Raw genomic sequence first — 18,855 nt, forward strand, 5'->3', positions numbered from 1 at the left:
ACGGTTTTGATCCGTTTCAGGTTTGGCATCATATGGTGAGAAAGTTGAATGTAGGGGTATAAAAACCATAGTTATTATATAATGCAAACATCCCATGGTAAAAATCGTCAAAATTTTATTCAAGCGTTTTAGATCTTGAAAATTAGTAACAAAATAGTATGTTAACCTTAGTACCTATAGTCAGCTACAGTAACTTTATTATATTTGGGTCGCGGTTACAGAAACCATGGTTAAGTCGCAAATCACGAAGTTGAGTTATCCGACTTTGAAGTTGCACTAACTGAATTTATGATATTGGTAACGATTTTCGTAACACGTGCATCTGGACCAATCAAAGAGTGAGCTTCCTGAATCTGAAGTCAGTTTAGCCAATAGAAGTCTTTAACCCTCGGAAAAACCCTTTTAAAACCGTTGCTATGCTAAACAGGAAGTACTGAAAAATGGCGTCCGATAAATATAATCGTTTCTTTTTTGCCGATTTTAAAGATGACTTTGACATTTTTGACACTTATAATGAATACTATGGTATTCCAACTGATGTCAAAAGCAGTGAAATTAAAAGGAATTATGATGATATTTTCTTAGCGGTTCTTACAAGATTATTATAATATTTAATTGTAAGAATAATTATTCGATTTTATAAGATTGTTATCAGATTTAATTATAAGAATAATTATTTGAATTTACAAGATCGATATATATATATATATAGTGACTGATGGTATGCAATATGTTCCTGTTGTTATTTTTCTAAAGATTTTGTTGATGATTTGGCTGTGCCCAATATCGCGATACTGCCAAGCCGTTTTTAATAGGGTATCTGCAAAAATAAGTAATACATTTTCTTATTAATATACAGCTATTTCTATGACAACTAGCTAAAATCTGTTTAGATTTTTAAATTCAGCATAATTTTTTACCTATAAATACAGAAATATAGATAAATATCACAATTTCTTGATATTGGTTGCTATGACGTTTTGAAATGTAAACAAAATTGTGCATTGGTTTTCGTTTCTCAAACTTTAACGCCAGTTTTCTCGGAACTATGTTTTCGCACTAATGGTAAACGTGCATTCAGTTTTTTGACCATAAAATCTGCTGTAATTAAGCTAGAATCATAATTTTTTTTGCAAAACAACAGTGAGAAATTTCTGCTTCTGCTAGTGCAGATAACTCTGAATCTTATAATCCCGACTTAACCATGGTTTCTGTGATCATGACACATTTAGTGAATTTATTGGTTATGATCTGCATTAAAATGTAACGTTACAACATGCTATGAACAGCACTATGTACCGTAAAAAGTTCTTATTTTTAAGATAGGCGTATGTATAACAAAAAATTTGAATTTACTTTAATTAAGTTTAGCTTACTAATCACACACTTAAAGCTGAGTTTTCGTCCCGTTTTCGTATCTAATTTTAACTATTTTACTGAATGTCAACTTTTTATCACTAAAATTTTAGCGCTTATCAGTTTCTGTCTGCGCTTTCGCTATATCTTTTAGGGACCTGTTTAAAACATTTTTGCACCAAGTCAGCAAGAAAACCTAAACGATGCTGTTTCCGTAATGAATGGATTTTTGTTAGAAGCTTGAGAGAAGTTGTCTGACCACTAGATCTTCTGTATGAAGGGATCGCAACTCTAACTTTGCTACTGGTTTCAAGGGAAAATATTACCGTTTTACACACAAGCGTTGCTGAACTGAAATAAATCGGTCATCAAGCCTCTTTCAGGCGTTGTGAAAATATTTTCGGGGAACAGCATTTCGGTGTCTTTATTATTTAGATGTATGTAATAAGTACACCATCTGCCAAATCATGTTCCACTTCGTAAGGTGAGAAAATCATATATCAGGGTAATTGTATGCTGCGGGCGATCTGTAACGGGTAATGGTGAAAAACAAGCTCTAAGAAACTTACAAAAAAAAAACGCGAAAAGAAATATTAATTGATAATAAAAAGTACATTTTTAGCACTTGAATATTAATTTACATCTTCTGTATGTCATTGTATATCAATTTACGTTTCAGATATTTCATTGTATATCATTTTACATCTCAGGTATGTCATTGTGTATCAATGTACATCTCAGGTATGTCATTGTGTATCAATGTACATCTCAGGTATGTCATTGTGTATCAATGTACATCTCAGGTATGTCATTGTGTATCAATGTACATCTCAGGTATATCATTGTATATCAACTTACACCTCACGTATGTCATTGTGTACCAATGTACATCTCAGGTATGTGATTGTATATCAACTTACATCTCAGGTGTGTCACTGTACATTAATTTATACTTCATTCATGTAATGTACATCAATCTACTGACTGAGTTTGCTAATTATCTGTTTCCTGTCACTAAGATCAATATTCAAATAATTTGCTTTTTTCTTTACCACAGTAATGCTCCAATTTTGGCTGCTGTGTAATATTCTGCAATATGTGTCATATGACAGAAATAACCAAGATTTTTGTGCTTGGGATGTAACCAAGTATGAAATTAGGTGTTTTAAAAGACCTTTCTTTCCAACATTTACCGTTGGTCATAGACTTCCGCATTTATAGACTGAAATTGTTTACAAGAAAAGTCTTTAGAGAGGCTACAGCTATAGTTTTAGCTGTAGACATTATTTATATATATGTCAATCGCGTGTGCAATGGCGATAAGGATAAATAAAGAGTTCAGAATGATAAAGAATAAGAATGGCTTAGCCTAGTGGTTACGCTGGCTTGTTTGTAAGCTAGCTATTGGAATGTTACAAGTTAAAATCCTCTGCGAAACAGATGTTTAGTTTCTAGATTTTAATTGCTATAACTGGACACGTGACAGACAGACAGATGCTGAGATTTATAAATATAAGATAAATATATACTGTGGATAAGTAGTCAGGCTTACTGCAAACAGCACTCTGCATTTTGAAAAGTGTGAGTGTTCTAAATAGCTACAGTGTTGGAATCGGTTGACTGTACTTATCTTTTTTCTACTTGATGTTCTGTTTCGGTGTCACTACAGGTTTGTTTTGTGCTTCTACACTCTTTGGGTGACTGGTGGTATAGTCTACTGAATTAAGATACCTACAAGTGAGTCATTGACTATTGAGAATGGTTAAAACTTTGAGGCTAGTGCTCAAACTCCCAGGTCTCAGTTAGCATACCCAAGTTTGAGTAGATAATACCACGGTATCACCCACTTGGCTTATCCGTGGAGAGGAAACAAACTTTTTTATCTCAATTCAGCAAACTTTTATGGTTGTGTCTCTGTTACAGAAGAAGTCACCTGAAACAGCTTCCAATATTACCATAGAGTTGGGAAGAGAGTGTCACGTTGAAGTAGATATTAGTATTACAGACCGACTCAAAGATCTGCTCACATTTGATACTGCTGTTGAGCAGTTCAGTCCTAAATCTACTTACACGGTAATCTTTTTATTCTCAACTTCCAGCTTGCAGTAAAAGTGGCGATGATAATCTTTTTACTGAAAAGAGTAAATAGGGACATTTACCGTAAAACCGCTGTTTGAGCGCCACCTTTATTCTAACACCCCCTCTAATAGAACGCCACTATAGGGGAAGGGTTGAAAAATACAGCGACATGACGCCCAAATAGAGGTTTTACGGTATGTGTTTTACACTCATACCTATTTTTCACTTTCTTTTCTTCTATTAACAGATTAGGTTATACAAAAAGAGAAAAAATCACAAGGAAATATTAATCAGTCGAAAGTCCACACTGTTATAGGTGGAATGAGAGTAAGCCTGTTTATAGGTAATTGTTGTCTATGTCACTATAACTGTTTATTGCAGTCTCTTACATCTAGTCCGCTCAAGGTAGATGAGCCCAAACCTTCCAACACAGTTTCTCTAAAGGTGCAGAGTGAGGCTGATCTAGTTTTACATCTCAGGTATGTCACAATGTATAAATTATGTAGCAGGTATTATTAGGTATGTCATTATACAGCAGTTTACATTTCAGGTATGTCATGCATAAATTTACTCTTCAGGTATGTCATTATACAGCAGTTTACATCTCAGGTATGTCATGCATAAAGTTACTCTTCAGGTATGTCATTATACAGCAGTTTACATCTCAGGTATGTCATGCATAAATTTACTCTTCAGGTATGTCATTATACAGCAGTTTACATCTCAGGTATGTCATGCATAAAGTTACTCTTCAGGTATGTCATTATACAGCAGTTTACATCTCAGGTATGTCATGCATAAATTTACTCTTCAGGTATGTCATTATACAGCAGTTTACATCTCAGGTATGTCATGCATAAATTTACTCTTCAGGTATGTCATTATACAGCAGTTTACATCTCAGGTATGTCATGCATAAATTTGCTCTTCATGGAATGTCATTATACAGCATTTTACATCTCAGGTATGTCATGCATAAATTTACTCTTCAAGTATGTCATTATACAGCAGTTTACATCTCAGGTATGTCATAATGCATAAATTTACTCTTCAGGTATGTCATTATACAGCAGTTTACATCTCAGGTATGTCATGCATAAATTTACTCTTCAGGTATGTCATTATACAGCATTTTACATCTCAGGTATGTCATGCATAAATTTACTCTTCAAGTATGTCATTATACAGCAGTTTACATCTCAGGTATGTCATAATGCATAAATTTACTCTTCATGGAATGTCATTATACAGCAGTTTACATCTCAGGTATGTCATAGTAAATCAGTTTACATCTCATAGATGTCATTATACATAGATGTCATTATACATAGATGTCATTATACATAGATGTCATTATACATAGATGTCATTATACATAGATGTCATTATACATAGATGTCATTATACATAGATGTCATTATACATAGATGTCATTATACATAGATGTCATTATACATAGATGTCATTATACATAGATTTCATTATACATAGATTTCATTATACATAGATTTCATTATACATAGATGTCATTATACATAGATGTCATTATACATAGATGTCATTATACATAGATGTCATTATACATAGATTTATACCTCATTCATGTCATGTACATCAATCTACTGACTAAGTTTACTAGTTATTTATTTCCTGTCACTAAGATCAATATTCAAATAATTTGTTTTTTTCTTTTTCTTTATCACAATAATACTTCAATCTTGGCTGCTGTGTAATATTCTGCAATATGTGTCATATAACGGAAATAACCAGGATTTTTGTGCCTGGGATGTAACCAATTATAAAATTAGGTGTTTTAAAAGAGCATCTTTCTTTACACCATTTACCGTTGGTCAAAGACTTCCACATTTATACACTAAAATTGTGCACAAGGAAAGTCTTAAGAGGCTGCAGCTATAGTTTTAGCTGTAGACACCGTTTATATATATGTCAATTATATGTCAACTTGTCATATAGATATGGTTGGCTTCAGTCAAACATGGAGTTTCAATATAGCTTTATGCATCGAAAATAAATATTGTTACGTCCTTCAATCCTGAAAATGATCTGTACATTTCAGTCACCCACAATGAACCATGTTTCTATCAGATAATAGCAGAGAAATAGTAATATGGCAAGAAAACATTAAAAAAAACAAGCGGGCTAAATTTTTTAAACTCCTAAAATGACCTTCCAATAACGTATCATTTTCATAAATTCCGAATATGACTGTTTTTCGCCGTTTTGGGCCTTTTTGCTAAATTCAAAAGGCTCACCGAAAAACTGGCAGATAAGTGATTAACTGGAATTGCTAGTTTTGGGTGAAACCAGTTTTTGCACTCTTCAGGCACCCGAGATAATTTTTCATAGTTTGTATGATATTGCTTTTAGGTTTCCGATAGCTGACCTTAGAACTGATCCAAAACAAGAACATCAATGGTGGACTCGTAAGCTAAGGCAGGAGGTGCTCGAGTTCCACATATCCAAACCGAGTTGTAGCCTTCCTCTTGCAGGGGGAGATGCCGGCTTGGATTTGGAGTTTACTTGTAGATCTGCTAGAGGTTTGTTCTCCGTTTTTTGTACAAGAACATTAGGAGCTGCTCTGCCCTTTATGTCTGTAGCCCTGGCCAAGGCTAGGCTATATTCATGTGTTATCACTGCTGCATGAACGCTTCTTCCTGTAAATATTATATGTTAAGTTATTTTATTGTATTTATTAATATGGCGCTAAGCCAAATAAAACACTAACCAAATTATTGTAGAAATAGTGTGATTAATTAAATAATTATTTAATTACCAAAGTATTTTTTGACTGTGCGTCATTGGGGTGTCTTTTTTCTGCTTCCTTTAAATTGCAGTGATTATTCATCTATGTGAATCACACCCTGCTCACTTTCTGCCAACTGGGCTCTGCACCTCGATTAGTCAAGCTATTGAGCAATGATTTTACTGGTGTATTTCTTAAGGATTGTCTTACTTGATGAGAATATCAAATTCAATCAAAAAGATTAAATTCAAAGCTGTCACAAGCGGCCTTTGCTGATTAAGTCTTGTCTACAATTCCTTTATTTTCTCTTAACCTTTTCACCCGCTACATATGAAAAGTTTCTTGTTGTATTTTAGCTATCTTTGTTATGGGAATAGACAGGGTGGCCATCGCTAACATCGGTCAAGAGTGCATTGACAGCAGTGAAGGTCTCGAGTGGCCAAGGTGAAAATGCATTCTTATTCTATATATCTTTTTTATATGGAAATGATATTGATGCATACCTATTTTTGATAATTTTAATACATGTAATTTAAGGATTTTTGCAAGGGTCTGTGTACACAGTAGTGAGTTTACGTATATAAAGGCATACTCTGTAAAGGCATCCACTGTAAAGGGGTGTATATATAGTAGTGACCCTGTGATATATGTATTGTTAGGGTCGTCGTAAAGACGCGTCCTGTAAAGGTCAACTCGGAGCTAGAGGATGGCCATCCTGACTCTTTCGACTCTATGCAAGATGGTCCTTTTAGTGAGATACCTGTTTCAGAGTTGTCTCCCTTTTCTGGTAAAAAAGCAATGTACAGTCAGAATGAGGAGGTAGGTACATGTATACATAACGTTGTTGATATTAAATTTCATGATAGTCCGGTTTTTACGAGTCAATAAGCAGCATTTTTTTGTACTAAAAGACATCACATTATTACATTAAATATTATTACATTAGAACTGTTGCATCACACTATTACATTAAATATTATTACATTAGAACTATTGCATCACACTATTACATTAAATATTATTACATTAGAACTATTGTATCACACTATTACATTAAATATTACTACATTAGAACTATTGCATCTCACTATTACATTAAATATTATTACATTAGAACTATTGTATCACACTATTACATTAAATATTATTACATTAGAACTATTGCATCTCACTATTACATTAAATATTATTACATTAGAACTATTGTATCACACTATTACATTAAATATTATTACATTAGAACTATTGCATCACACTATTACATTAAATATTATTACATTAGAACTATTGCATCACACTATTACATTAAATATTATTACATGAAAACTTTAAAATTAAATCTATCACATTAATTGGCTGAACTTTTAAAGAACGGATGCTCAAGTTAGTAGCACAAGTTGGAACAATAAATTGACTTTTATCTAAATGTCTAAACCTACCGGTTGCTTAGGAACAATGGCAATATTTACCTAAAATGACTATGTGATAACCAAGCATTTTGATGCTTTCAAATTCCATGTTGCGTGTGAATCAATCAAAATGGTCAGCCAAAAATGGTTTGCCAATCAGATCTTTGATTGGTCTAGTAAGTGCATAAAGTTAATCTGATTTCCTGTTCAGTTTATTTTGTCACAACGCTAAGGAATTTTTTTAAATTTCAATGTTTTAAATTTAGCAGGTGAAACATACGATTTTTCTAACAAAGTTTAGAAGTATTGCTCTTCAAACATACAATATAGAGGACAACATCTTGGGCTTTTATCTAACTTTACAATATTAAGGTACTATATCATAGTTGAATATAACAACTTTGTATTTGTATGAAGCTAAAGATACCAGGGAACAAACGAGAGACAACAGACTTTGAGCATATCACATCTGAAAACACTGAGCTCTACTTGCATATTGATCTTCCTGCTGTGAATGTTGTCATACCCTCACAAAAGGTCCTTGAGGTCTTATACAACAGGTGAGACGTCTCACTATTATTGTGGGTACTAAGGCTGCAGATCACACTCACTAAGACTGTTTGAAATTAATTCTAAGTTAGTTCCAGTTTTATTGTAGTTGATAACAGTTTAGGTCAAACCTATTGATTATTTGAAATCAATTTTTATGTTAGACTGGGGCCCAGTCTTTTTGTAAATGCTAACAGTTTTGGTCAAACTCCTTAAAAATGTTTGACGGTAATCAATGAGTTAGACTGTATGGACATTTTACCATCTTAATCACCTTATCTCAACTAATCCCAACAAAATTTTTCTTTTGTAATTTAAAGGTGTGATACAAGGATTTTGGAAACCTTATACAGTAATAACTTTTTTTGTTTGAGTTTATACTAAATCGTTAATAGATTTGTCTCTCTTGGTCTATGTAATAAAATGTTGACATACTAGAGGCTGACTATATGAATTGCTGAGTATGCGACACTTCATATTCCCATGTAGGGAAAAGAGAAAAATTAGGCTGTTTCGTTATTTTTAGTGAAGCTGAAAGTGTGGTTTTTGTAATATTTAAATTATTAAATTTGTTATATTTAAATTAAATATTTAAAGTTTGATAAAGACAGAACACAAATAAAATAATATACTTGCAGTATAATTGTGCTCTTTTTTCTTGACAGTTGCATGTATATGATAGGTTTGTAACTTTGTGTTCCTTTGCAAGAACTAGTTGGAATGACAACTCCCACATAACTATATTACTGATATTTGTTGTCATGACAAATATTATGGTATCTTATCAAAGTTCATTAAATAATGCAGTAGCACATCATTGTAATATAGCATAATCCAGTAAGTTTCCTAGTTTTAGTTAGTGGAGTAGATGGTTAACTACATAACTACACTTTGTGTTTGTCATTAAACTGCGCTACTGACCATATGCAAGCATACTACATGGTTGTATGTCTTTTCCTAATCGAATTAGTTTTGATTCAGGTAAAGTTTTATACGAAATATTTTTATAGATTGTGTAAACAAGGGCCTTGTCACTTCTCCTGTAAATATTTATTATTATCACGTGAGTACACGAGGGATTTTGGATATATCAAATATAAACTAAACTGTTCTAAATATTTTATAAATAATGCCACATTCTCCATTAAAGTTAGATTACTGGAGCGTTACTCATCAGAGATTACACTGTGGCGGTTCTGTTTTGGTAAATATTCAAGTATGCACATACAAAATTAGTTTCTGCTGTCTTCTTCTCACGTATATAACTGATTTTGACTAGTTTCCTCTACTTGTATCTCGTAGAATGTGTAATGACTTACTGTTGTGGGAGTCGTTAATCCCAGTTCCTTCAGCAAGCACCCACTCCCACAAGCTTGGATACGATGTGGACCATAGACTAAATGATGCGTCATTACTGCTTGGCTATAACTACCTCCCTTGCCATTCAACCTTTATGGAAAGTAAGTTACTTTTTATTTATTAATAGTACCAACACTAGTACTCTGGCAGTCTCGAGTGTTGTGAGAGATTGTCAGGTGTGTCAATAAAGGACAGATAATATGTATGTGCACAGTTATTCTAAAACCTTTTGCCTAAACCTGCTTTTACTTATTTTATAAATGAAGAATAGGTCCTACCTAATAGCTTATATTAGACTTTAACTTGCTATTCTATGGCTGCAAAAGTTTATGGACTTTTATAATTTTTAAGCATTTCATTGAGTTAAAACACTTATCAAACCTTTGTCATTATCAGTCTTGGAGTAAAAGCTTCATTGTGAACGAAAAAATGTTTTTTCATTATGCTCTTGTAGTAGTACTGTGTCACTATGTTAGTTGCATTGAGATTCCGTTTCACTATACATTTAATAATCATACTTACCTCTTGTAGCTATGAACACCATTATACTATTTTTACTTGTAAAGTAGCTTTTGTACCAATGTAGCAGATTATTATTTACCTATTTCTGCAGTTAGTTTTAACTGTTAAGAAATACCTAGACCGCAAACTTTATCTGCATGCAGCTGTCTAAAATAGTAACTTTGGTGACTGCAGCTAGAACAACTGATGATGAATCTGATAATGAGGATGATATGCTCTACTCAATACATGATAAAGGCAACAAAAACAATACCGCTTACTCGAGGAAGGCTGTGCCACAGTATGGACAGAGCAAGGCCTGTGTGTCTATAAACATCAGACGAGGGCGACTAACTCTTGTGCATCCAACACGAGTAGGTGTTAAAATCACAATTTTGCTTTATTTTTAAGGAAACAGAACTGACACCTGTCTATTGCTGTCAGGTTGTTGGTTGTTTGTCACTGATAGCTTGCTGTAGAAAAAGAATGCGTAATTGATGAATATTTAACAGTTTAATCTTTCTATTTAGGATTTTGATAAGGCATATTGGTATGATGAAACATAAAATATTCTGCTGATTATTGCATATGTCATTAACTTTAACATTAACATTAATTTAATTAACATTGATTAGAGTCACTTGTATAAACGTTTGACTTGTGTTGAACCATCTAAAATATAGAATAAAAAGAATTTAGCTGAAGTCAAACTCACAAAATATTACATTTAGAACTCCAGCAGAAGGCATTAGTCTGAAAGATTTCTAAGCGTCTTAAGGAATATTTTACGTGTTCAATAGTTTTACTTGCTGGTTTCTTCGCTTCAAGCATTGGATTGTCTCCAGTTGTTGTCAGCAAGTTTTTAGAATGTAGCCTAAGTCAAACACAAGCTCTATTGAAATGCCTGAAAAGCCTCAATAAAAAAATGAGATTTAAGTCTTTCTGTCCTTTTCAAAGAGTTTATTATACTTTTCAAGTTCCATTGAATTTGAATTGAAGGGAATTTCCTTTTTAGCAGGTTTGGATTTCATTCCAAAGAAATATGGGTATAGCAGGAAGCTATAGACACAACTGATAATAAGGCACTATTATACTGACCATTTGCGCACATGACTGTGAAATCTAAATAGGGCAGAAGGAAGACAACAGTAGATCTGTGTGTGTGTGTGCGTGCGTGCGTGCGTGCGTGTGTGTGTGTTGCTTTTAGATTCGCACCTATTTGAAATGTTTAATGATTGGTGTATACAAAGTCCACACTTACCAAAGATAAGATCTGGCTGAGAACTTTACAGTAATAACCATCTTATATTTTATATGTTAAAACCACTTTCAGATTTGCTTCCCTTGGACTGCTCTTTATATGATGGTGTGTTCATATGCCGCTCTCTACACATCTTCGCTGTTGTCTATAAAACACTTCATATAGGCATGAGCAGGAGGAAAAATTAAATGTTTATATATTCCTAGAGCAGCTGAAATTTTTCATGGACCATTTTTGTACGATTTAAAAAATTTAACCAAAACAAACACTGGCTAATATTAAATTTTGCGGATCCTTGAACTATTATTTGTATTGGTAGACAGTGGCAGGCTTTCGGCTAAAATTTCGTAACTAAACACTTGGAAATTGAGGCGCGACACCAGAGCACCCGTAATCATTATTGCGGAGTGATCTGTTTTTTGGGATGATTAATAAGTTATTTTAATAATAATACATAGCTATATAGCCATAGCTGCATAGCTATTCAGTAAGTTGAGTAGGTAATCAGCTACATAGTTATAATAGATACGATTTGTTCCACAAGTAAATTACTTCTGACTTAAATATGGTTGTCTGTCTCATGAAATTTGTAAAATTTTTAGATATAGTCAGTGTCATATTCTATTTATAAACTCTGTGTTACAGAATTTGGACAAGTCACTCTTGCCAGCCTATCATGGAATGTCCATACTCCACATTCAAGATGGAGTCATTTATGTAAACTCAAAGTCTATGGGGAATCCTAACCTCAACTTCATATCCATTCACAGTGGACAGTGCACCCTCTATCATGATGGTTGGTACATAGCCCCATTGATACGAGTACTTGTTTTACGGCATGAGTATATGTTTTATTGTACGGGTACATGCTTTATGGTACGGTTACATGTTTTATGGTATGTATACGTGTCTTATGGTATGGGTGTATGCTTAATGGTATGAGTGTATGTTTTATGGCATGAGTACATGCTTTATGGTACGGTTAAACGTTTTATTGTATGGGTACGTGTTTCATGGTAGAGGTACATGTTTGTGGTAAGAGTGCATGCTTTAACACATGTTTTAGGTACATGTTTTATGGTACGGGAACATGCTTTATGGTGCGGATACATGCTTCATGGCATGAGTTTCTTAAAGCGACTGTTGAAAGATCGTTTTTCAGTGGCCCAACTATCCAAAAGGAGCGATTTTTATGATGTTTGCGTTACCAAACTGCTAGGCTTATTTTAGTCTCAATCATTCACCCAAAGCTTTAACCAAAATCCTTTACTAAATTTATCAACAACTGACAGCTGCCGAAATAACAAACAATACCTAATGACTGCTCATTAAAATAAATCGAGTAAAAAGAATTCATAATTCATTTATTCTTGTACATAAATTAAATTTCAGCCAAATTTCCTACCAAACAGCAAAAATTTTTATTGCTATTCCCAGGAAACTACTACTCAGTAAAAAACATTAATCTAACAGGAATTAATAAACATTTAATTTAGATTAGCTACTTAATACATACATAGAAAATTTTTAAAAAATGTAAAAAAAAACAGAAAATTCACTATCGTAACAAGCAATGCTATAATGTGGTGGCCGTGCAGACAAAAACTTTTTTGACAGTCGCCAATCTGATTTCATAGTCGCTTTTTAGTCTTTTTTAGTTGCTGCTTTAGCAGTGCTATCCAATCCAGACACCACCTGCTTTATGTTATCATAATGGTGGGATGGCTGGAATTGATTTACTTTGATAGGATGAGGTAATAATGTACATACCAAAGGAATGCTGGATATACCTTTTATAACAATATATTATAGCAGGTTGTCCCACGACCAAATAGAGCGAAGCGATTGGTTGGGAGATTTATGATAAATGCACATGTGCACACAACTCCCGAAAATTATTCATCAATGAGACGAACCCTTGTATCAAAATTTCATCAACAAATTTAACCATCGTTTTGTAGATTAGTTTAAGTATAATAACGATGCAAAACACATTTAAGCCTATTTAAATATGTTACCAAGTCTTTGTAAACTGTCGGTATTATCTTAAAACTTACCCATCTGATCGGATTACACACAAATAGACAGATTTATTTGGACGAAAATTGCCACAAAACGCTTGAAAAGCTTGGTTTAATAAAAGTTAAGACCGAAAATTGAAACGCCAATAAAGCCATGCGACAGATAGTAGAACTATTTAACGGTGCAAATTTCACGAGAAAACCTTGCTAATTTCACCAGTCTATGGCCTTGTTTACTTGTAATCAAATTTATTCAAAGGTTTCTGTAATAAACGTAGACCGTTTGAGGCGTAGACCGATTTACAGGTACGAAATTGTGGTACACAGTTTATTAGCCTATGTTTTTTTTGTCCAATCACTGAAGGTTTCATTAAACTATTTAAAACGTTAGCCGAAGTTCTTTACAACTTACCCTAGGACACTTATATTTCGCTAGTATTCAGTTTCGTGAGTAGCACACAGAGTAAAATTTTGCTGCAACTTAATTTCGCGGCTCTGATGAGTGCGAAAATATAGTGATGTGAAAATAAATGCAGTGGAAAAAACAGATTACATTCCTCAGGTCCAGTTCGCTAATAAGAAAAAATTCAATTTGGAACTAGTTTGTATTTGTAAACCACAGGTTGAATTGTGTGGGTGAGATCGACAATTCAATTCGATCACTTGCTGCCATTTGTTTCTTAGACTATCAATGACGTCTAGGTCCCTCCCGCCGTGACTTTCACACTCGAATCCCAAGAAGAAAAAAATAGATAGGTAACAACCAATTTCACAACCAAAACTGTATAACCCTTACGCTGCCATAAACGCATTTATGCGTTTTCTAGGGGCCACTGCCATAAACGCATTTTTGGACTTTCTCAGCAATTGTCTGGTAACCTGATTTTATTATTTGTTGACCACATAACCCACAGTCTTTAAGAGTTTTATGAAATTGACTGTGTTGTCCGAAGATTTCTCTATAAAATCAGCCTAAAACAACGAAGCAATTTTAAACTTTTGTTTGAGATTTTCTAATCTAAAAATGAACATTTTTCTGTGAGTTCATTAACTACCCCATGCGAGTCATAAAACAGGTAATTAGTTGTTGATGACATAATAACCAATTTAGATTTTCGTGATTATACAGATAATTAAAGTAGAACTTGAAAAAATACTGTATACATATCATGAAGCAATATCGGCAATTTCGGTAAAATGGCTGGCACTAGGCCGGTAGCGAATTTGTACATGGTTGGCAGTGAAAAAGATAATGTGGTTGGACCTGATGAGGGTTGATATTGTTTTTGGTTGGTAATAAAATTCATCACTACAATAATTATTCTTCAATTTTATGACTTCACCTACCAGACTTTTTTCCTCATCAGTTACAAATTCGGTGACTAAACTGATATAATCTTAATTTGCTTTGCCATGCTGCTCAGTCGGTGTATTAGCTATAATGAGTTTACCAGAAATTTCCCATTGATCCCAACCACAGACGAAAATTGCCTGCATTTCTAATATGACGATTTTATTGTGGATATCAATGAACAAAGCTATTTAACTTCGCGTTTTCGCTCGTTCGTTATGATAGTTTAGTTTCGCTCATTAAATTTTCATGAGAGGATGATACCGCGAAAACGCGAAAGTTAGATGCCGCGAATACATAAGTGTCCTCGGGTATGTACAAGCTAGGGCCGAACTACAATTCCCCTTCATGACGAAGCATTCTTCTCGAACTAGCATGGGATTTGACAATACACAAGAGTCAAGGTTTTACCACGGCTAAAGCTGTCATTGATATAGGCCACCACGGAATGACCGCTGGAATATCGTTTGTTGCTCTCTCTAGAGTTCGAAACATTAATGACTTGTTAACAACTTCGCTAGGGAGCGCATCACTCGATTAGCTATCAATGACCAAATCTTACAATGCAAAAGAGAAGAGACTAGACTGCGACTAGAGACTAGATAACAGATACTGTATAGCCTACTTATAACAGATATTGTAATATCAACAATTAACCAATTGTATACCTGGTTTCAACCCAACATTACCTCCAAAATATTTTGTTAGTTGCACCTTTTTAGAGTTGTGCTCGCTCAAATTTATTTTATATCATGTCAAACAAGTCTCATTTACACTATAATCTGTCAATTCCTGCTGGGAACTACTTTTTCAACAATCAACAGTACCCTTTCTTTTTTCTATTATCACTTTGGTCGTGGGCTGTATGACAGTGGAATTTATAGTTTTTATAATGTGATTTTTAATCATCATATTTGTTTTTGTTTCGAAATTATTTAGGTAGTATAAAAACCAATTTGAATTATTATAAATATTTGAAAGTCAGAATATATAGTTTTTTAAGTAAATCCAGTTATGTTATTGGCTACACCTTAGTGTTCAGCTTGTCACACTCAGCTGCTGAGTGTATCATGGTGTTAAGCAGCACCTGTCCTCACTTGTCATCGTGACTGCCCAATACATCATACGAGTTTACATTGGTTACATTAGTTAGTGAAAAGGAAGCCTAATTACCTTTGCTGATACTAGTTGTTTCAGAACACCAAGTTCAAGTTTACCATCTTATTAAACTAAAACTGATTTAAATCAGCGTTACAATTTGAGGTCACACAGTTATAGACAGTTGCAAGTTTTTTATGTTGAAATTCAGTTCTACATCTACGTGTCTTGATGTAGTATTCATTCTGCGATCTCATCCAATTATGGTCATAACCCTTAATTTTGCATATTAATTGCAGGTCGCGTTGCGGGTGCCTATACCCACCCCAATCACATTGAAAGATTGAGTGCTACGCAGCCGAGTCTCCCAGTAGTGCTGACCCTCTGTTCTAACTCTGTGCCCAATAAGCTTGGATACTCAGTGGGGAGCACTGGTGATGAGGATATGCTCGGTGTGGCTATCAAAGTAGCCTTAGATCCTGATCCTAAGAAACATATAAAGGTTGGAGAAGTTGTCTCTTCTTGAGCTAGTTATTTAAAAATTTAACATTACAGTATTTGCTTATTATCACTTCAAGAGGTCTTTGGAAGTGGTGTACTACGTCTTCAACAGGTTTCTCTCATTTGGACTCGGCCATAGGTAAAACAACAACCCTAACTGATGGTCTACATGTTCACATTTACATGTCTTGAAGTATATGAATTAATTAAATCATGAAATAATTTAAGTCAAGAATTGTTTAGCCAACAAATCGAATTTAAGGAATTAATACTAGTATCGATAAGCCAATAAAGAATAGTAAAATAGAATGTTCGTGACAGAGAGAAGAGCTCATTTCTACATAAAATATTGGTATTCTTTTTGATATTGACAGACATCTGTGTCCCCCAGTGCTTATTAGTCTGACAGATTACAGTCTGTCTTTATTCGTGACTACTGAATGACTATGTATTATTATTGTTCCCTGAGCAAGATTCTTTATCTGGCTCTTGCTCAGCAGCTGCCAGCCATGTACTTCCGTACCATGGCTCTTTAGGTGAGCAGGTAGTTTTGCTGACCCTCACTCGCTATTTTCTGTTTGTAATCATATTTAAAAGCAGTCATTACAAGATATAGTAAACATAGTGAGCATATCGGCACATGAACTACGAGCTAAGGTGTGCCAAGTCGTCATGTAATGCCCAGCAATTATGGAAGGAATAGCTCTCTTTTGTGTCACTGATGTACATTTTTGATTGTCTTGAAATAAGGAAGATGTTTCTATGTGATGATATAAGCAAAGAATTGCTAGCTTGCTCATTCCCTAGTAACAGTACTAGTGTCAATGTGACCATCATGTTTGTCAAAACTGTTCAGACACTTGTCAGTGCTTGTCATTGCTGTAGAACATAGTGGTGTCAGTATCACTGAAACGGGCGTGCCTGCAACATGCAATGGTCAACACGCCTGACATGTGGATAATACAGCTTATGGATGCCCTTGCCCTAGTAGATTATGATGTACTTGGTTATACCTTCCCACAAGTCCACACTGAGCTACATTTCCATGTGATAGGAAGTGCCATCAGCTACATGTATGTTAAGTATCACTGTAACAGCTGCTATATCCACAGATTTCTATATAGTTTTATATTACATGACTCCTCGTCTATATTACAGACAGGAAATATAGACCTTGTCTATGTTTCCTGTCTGTAATACAGGATATATAGACATAAAAATATATTCTATCACTCATGAAATATAGTCTATAAGTCTATATTTGACAAAGTCTATATTTGTCTACACATGTATCTCCTGTGTGTTAAAATAGAGCCATTGTGTGTTTATCATTGACTGGTATTCCATCTCACAATTGGATTGTCTTTTCTTTTTAAGTTCAGTTTCTGATCTATTTTTTATGTCTATTATTTTATTACAAGTTTGTCATCATTTTCTTTTTATTGCCTCATTTAATCTTAAACTCTTTGGGTTGGATATACCAATATTCATTAAACATAATAATACAGTAAACCCTCACTTGTCGCGGTTAATCGAAAGGGGCCACCCCCACCACGTGATTATTTGAAATCCACAAATTAGAGACTGATAAACTCATATCTAATGTCACTTTTTCATGAGCCGTAGACATTTTCCTCTTATTCTTAGGTTCATTTGACAGTTTTGAAAATTGACGGCATTTAAGAGGCATGATGAAGGGTGTCACAAGCACCTTGCACTTTTAAACTTTACATAACTTAAAAAGAAAAATGGCCAACTGCAGCAACTGCTATCACAGTGACGCTCACTGAAGGGTTTCAAGGGTCAGAGTATGAGAAAGATTTTATGTATTTAGTTTTTTTATTTGTTTTGATTTTAGTAAATCTTTTAATTAATAATTTTTACGCTGCGAGTTATTAAAGCCATGAAAGTTGAACTGTGAAGGATCAAGGGATTGCTGCAATCTGCTGTTATATTTTGTCTGCATATTGCAGATTGTCTAAAATTTTGCCTATATTTTTTGATCATAAAGGCAAAATATACGACTGGAAATACAGGAATAGTTACACAAGACAATATTTCAAAGTATTGATGTCTAGTAATGAACGTTGTATTCATGCCTTAGCAGTTACAAACACCTGTTATGTATGCCAATGTTTTCTGTGGAAGTTTTACAAACACTTTTCATTTTGGTAATATCTTGGTTCAGCCCATCTCATGAAATCTCTAGGTAAAAAAACCTAGGTTCTGGACAGTCTGTAACTCGGCCCGGTTGGAATCGACGTGCTTCACTAGTGCCACCAGCTTTGCATGGCTTGCAATAATAAGTGGTCATAGCTTTTGAGAAATACTATTTTATGAGATAAATATATATAATATATATGTATTAATATACGGCACTATATTAATATATAATAACTGGCTGTGCTGCCCGGCGTTGTTTGGGTATTAAAAATTAGCTCATAAACAATGAGAGGTAGTGATAGTTGCCTGCCACTTGCTATTAGCCTGGCACATTGCCAATGGATAATTTGAGTGAGCTTACTAATTAGAGCTACCGCTTCTCATGACATTACGCCATCACATTACGCCGTGATGAAGAGCGGTAGCATATTTGCTCCCATATA

General features: G+C 34.1%; 1 protein-coding gene across 2 annotated transcripts in view; it reads left to right on the plus strand.

Moving 5' to 3' along the window:
- LOC137399229 (autophagy-related protein 2 homolog A-like) overlaps positions 1-18,855 on the plus strand; it is a 67,090-nt gene that overhangs the window by 15,907 nt on the left and 32,328 nt on the right. For both annotated transcript variants that reach the window (XM_068085242.1, XM_068085243.1), the window contains exons 15-25: positions 3,280-3,429; positions 3,817-3,914; positions 5,824-5,993; positions 6,556-6,643; positions 6,859-7,018; positions 8,026-8,168; positions 9,460-9,617; positions 10,213-10,391; positions 11,924-12,074; positions 16,048-16,250; positions 17,135-17,322. In XM_068085242.1, the coding sequence (XP_067941343.1) occupies positions 3,280-3,429; positions 3,817-3,914; positions 5,824-5,993; positions 6,556-6,643; positions 6,859-7,018; positions 8,026-8,168; positions 9,460-9,617; positions 10,213-10,391; positions 11,924-12,074; positions 16,048-16,250; positions 17,135-17,322 (1,688 nt within the window). The remainder of the gene's footprint in view (positions 1-3,279; positions 3,430-3,816; positions 3,915-5,823; positions 5,994-6,555; positions 6,644-6,858; positions 7,019-8,025; positions 8,169-9,459; positions 9,618-10,212; positions 10,392-11,923; positions 12,075-16,047; positions 16,251-17,134; positions 17,323-18,855) is intronic.

This window comes from Watersipora subatra, chromosome 7 (assembly GCF_963576615.1).
Source record: "Watersipora subatra chromosome 7, tzWatSuba1.1, whole genome shotgun sequence".
NCBI classification, from domain to species: Eukaryota; Metazoa; Bryozoa; class Gymnolaemata; order Cheilostomatida; family Watersiporidae; genus Watersipora; species Watersipora subatra.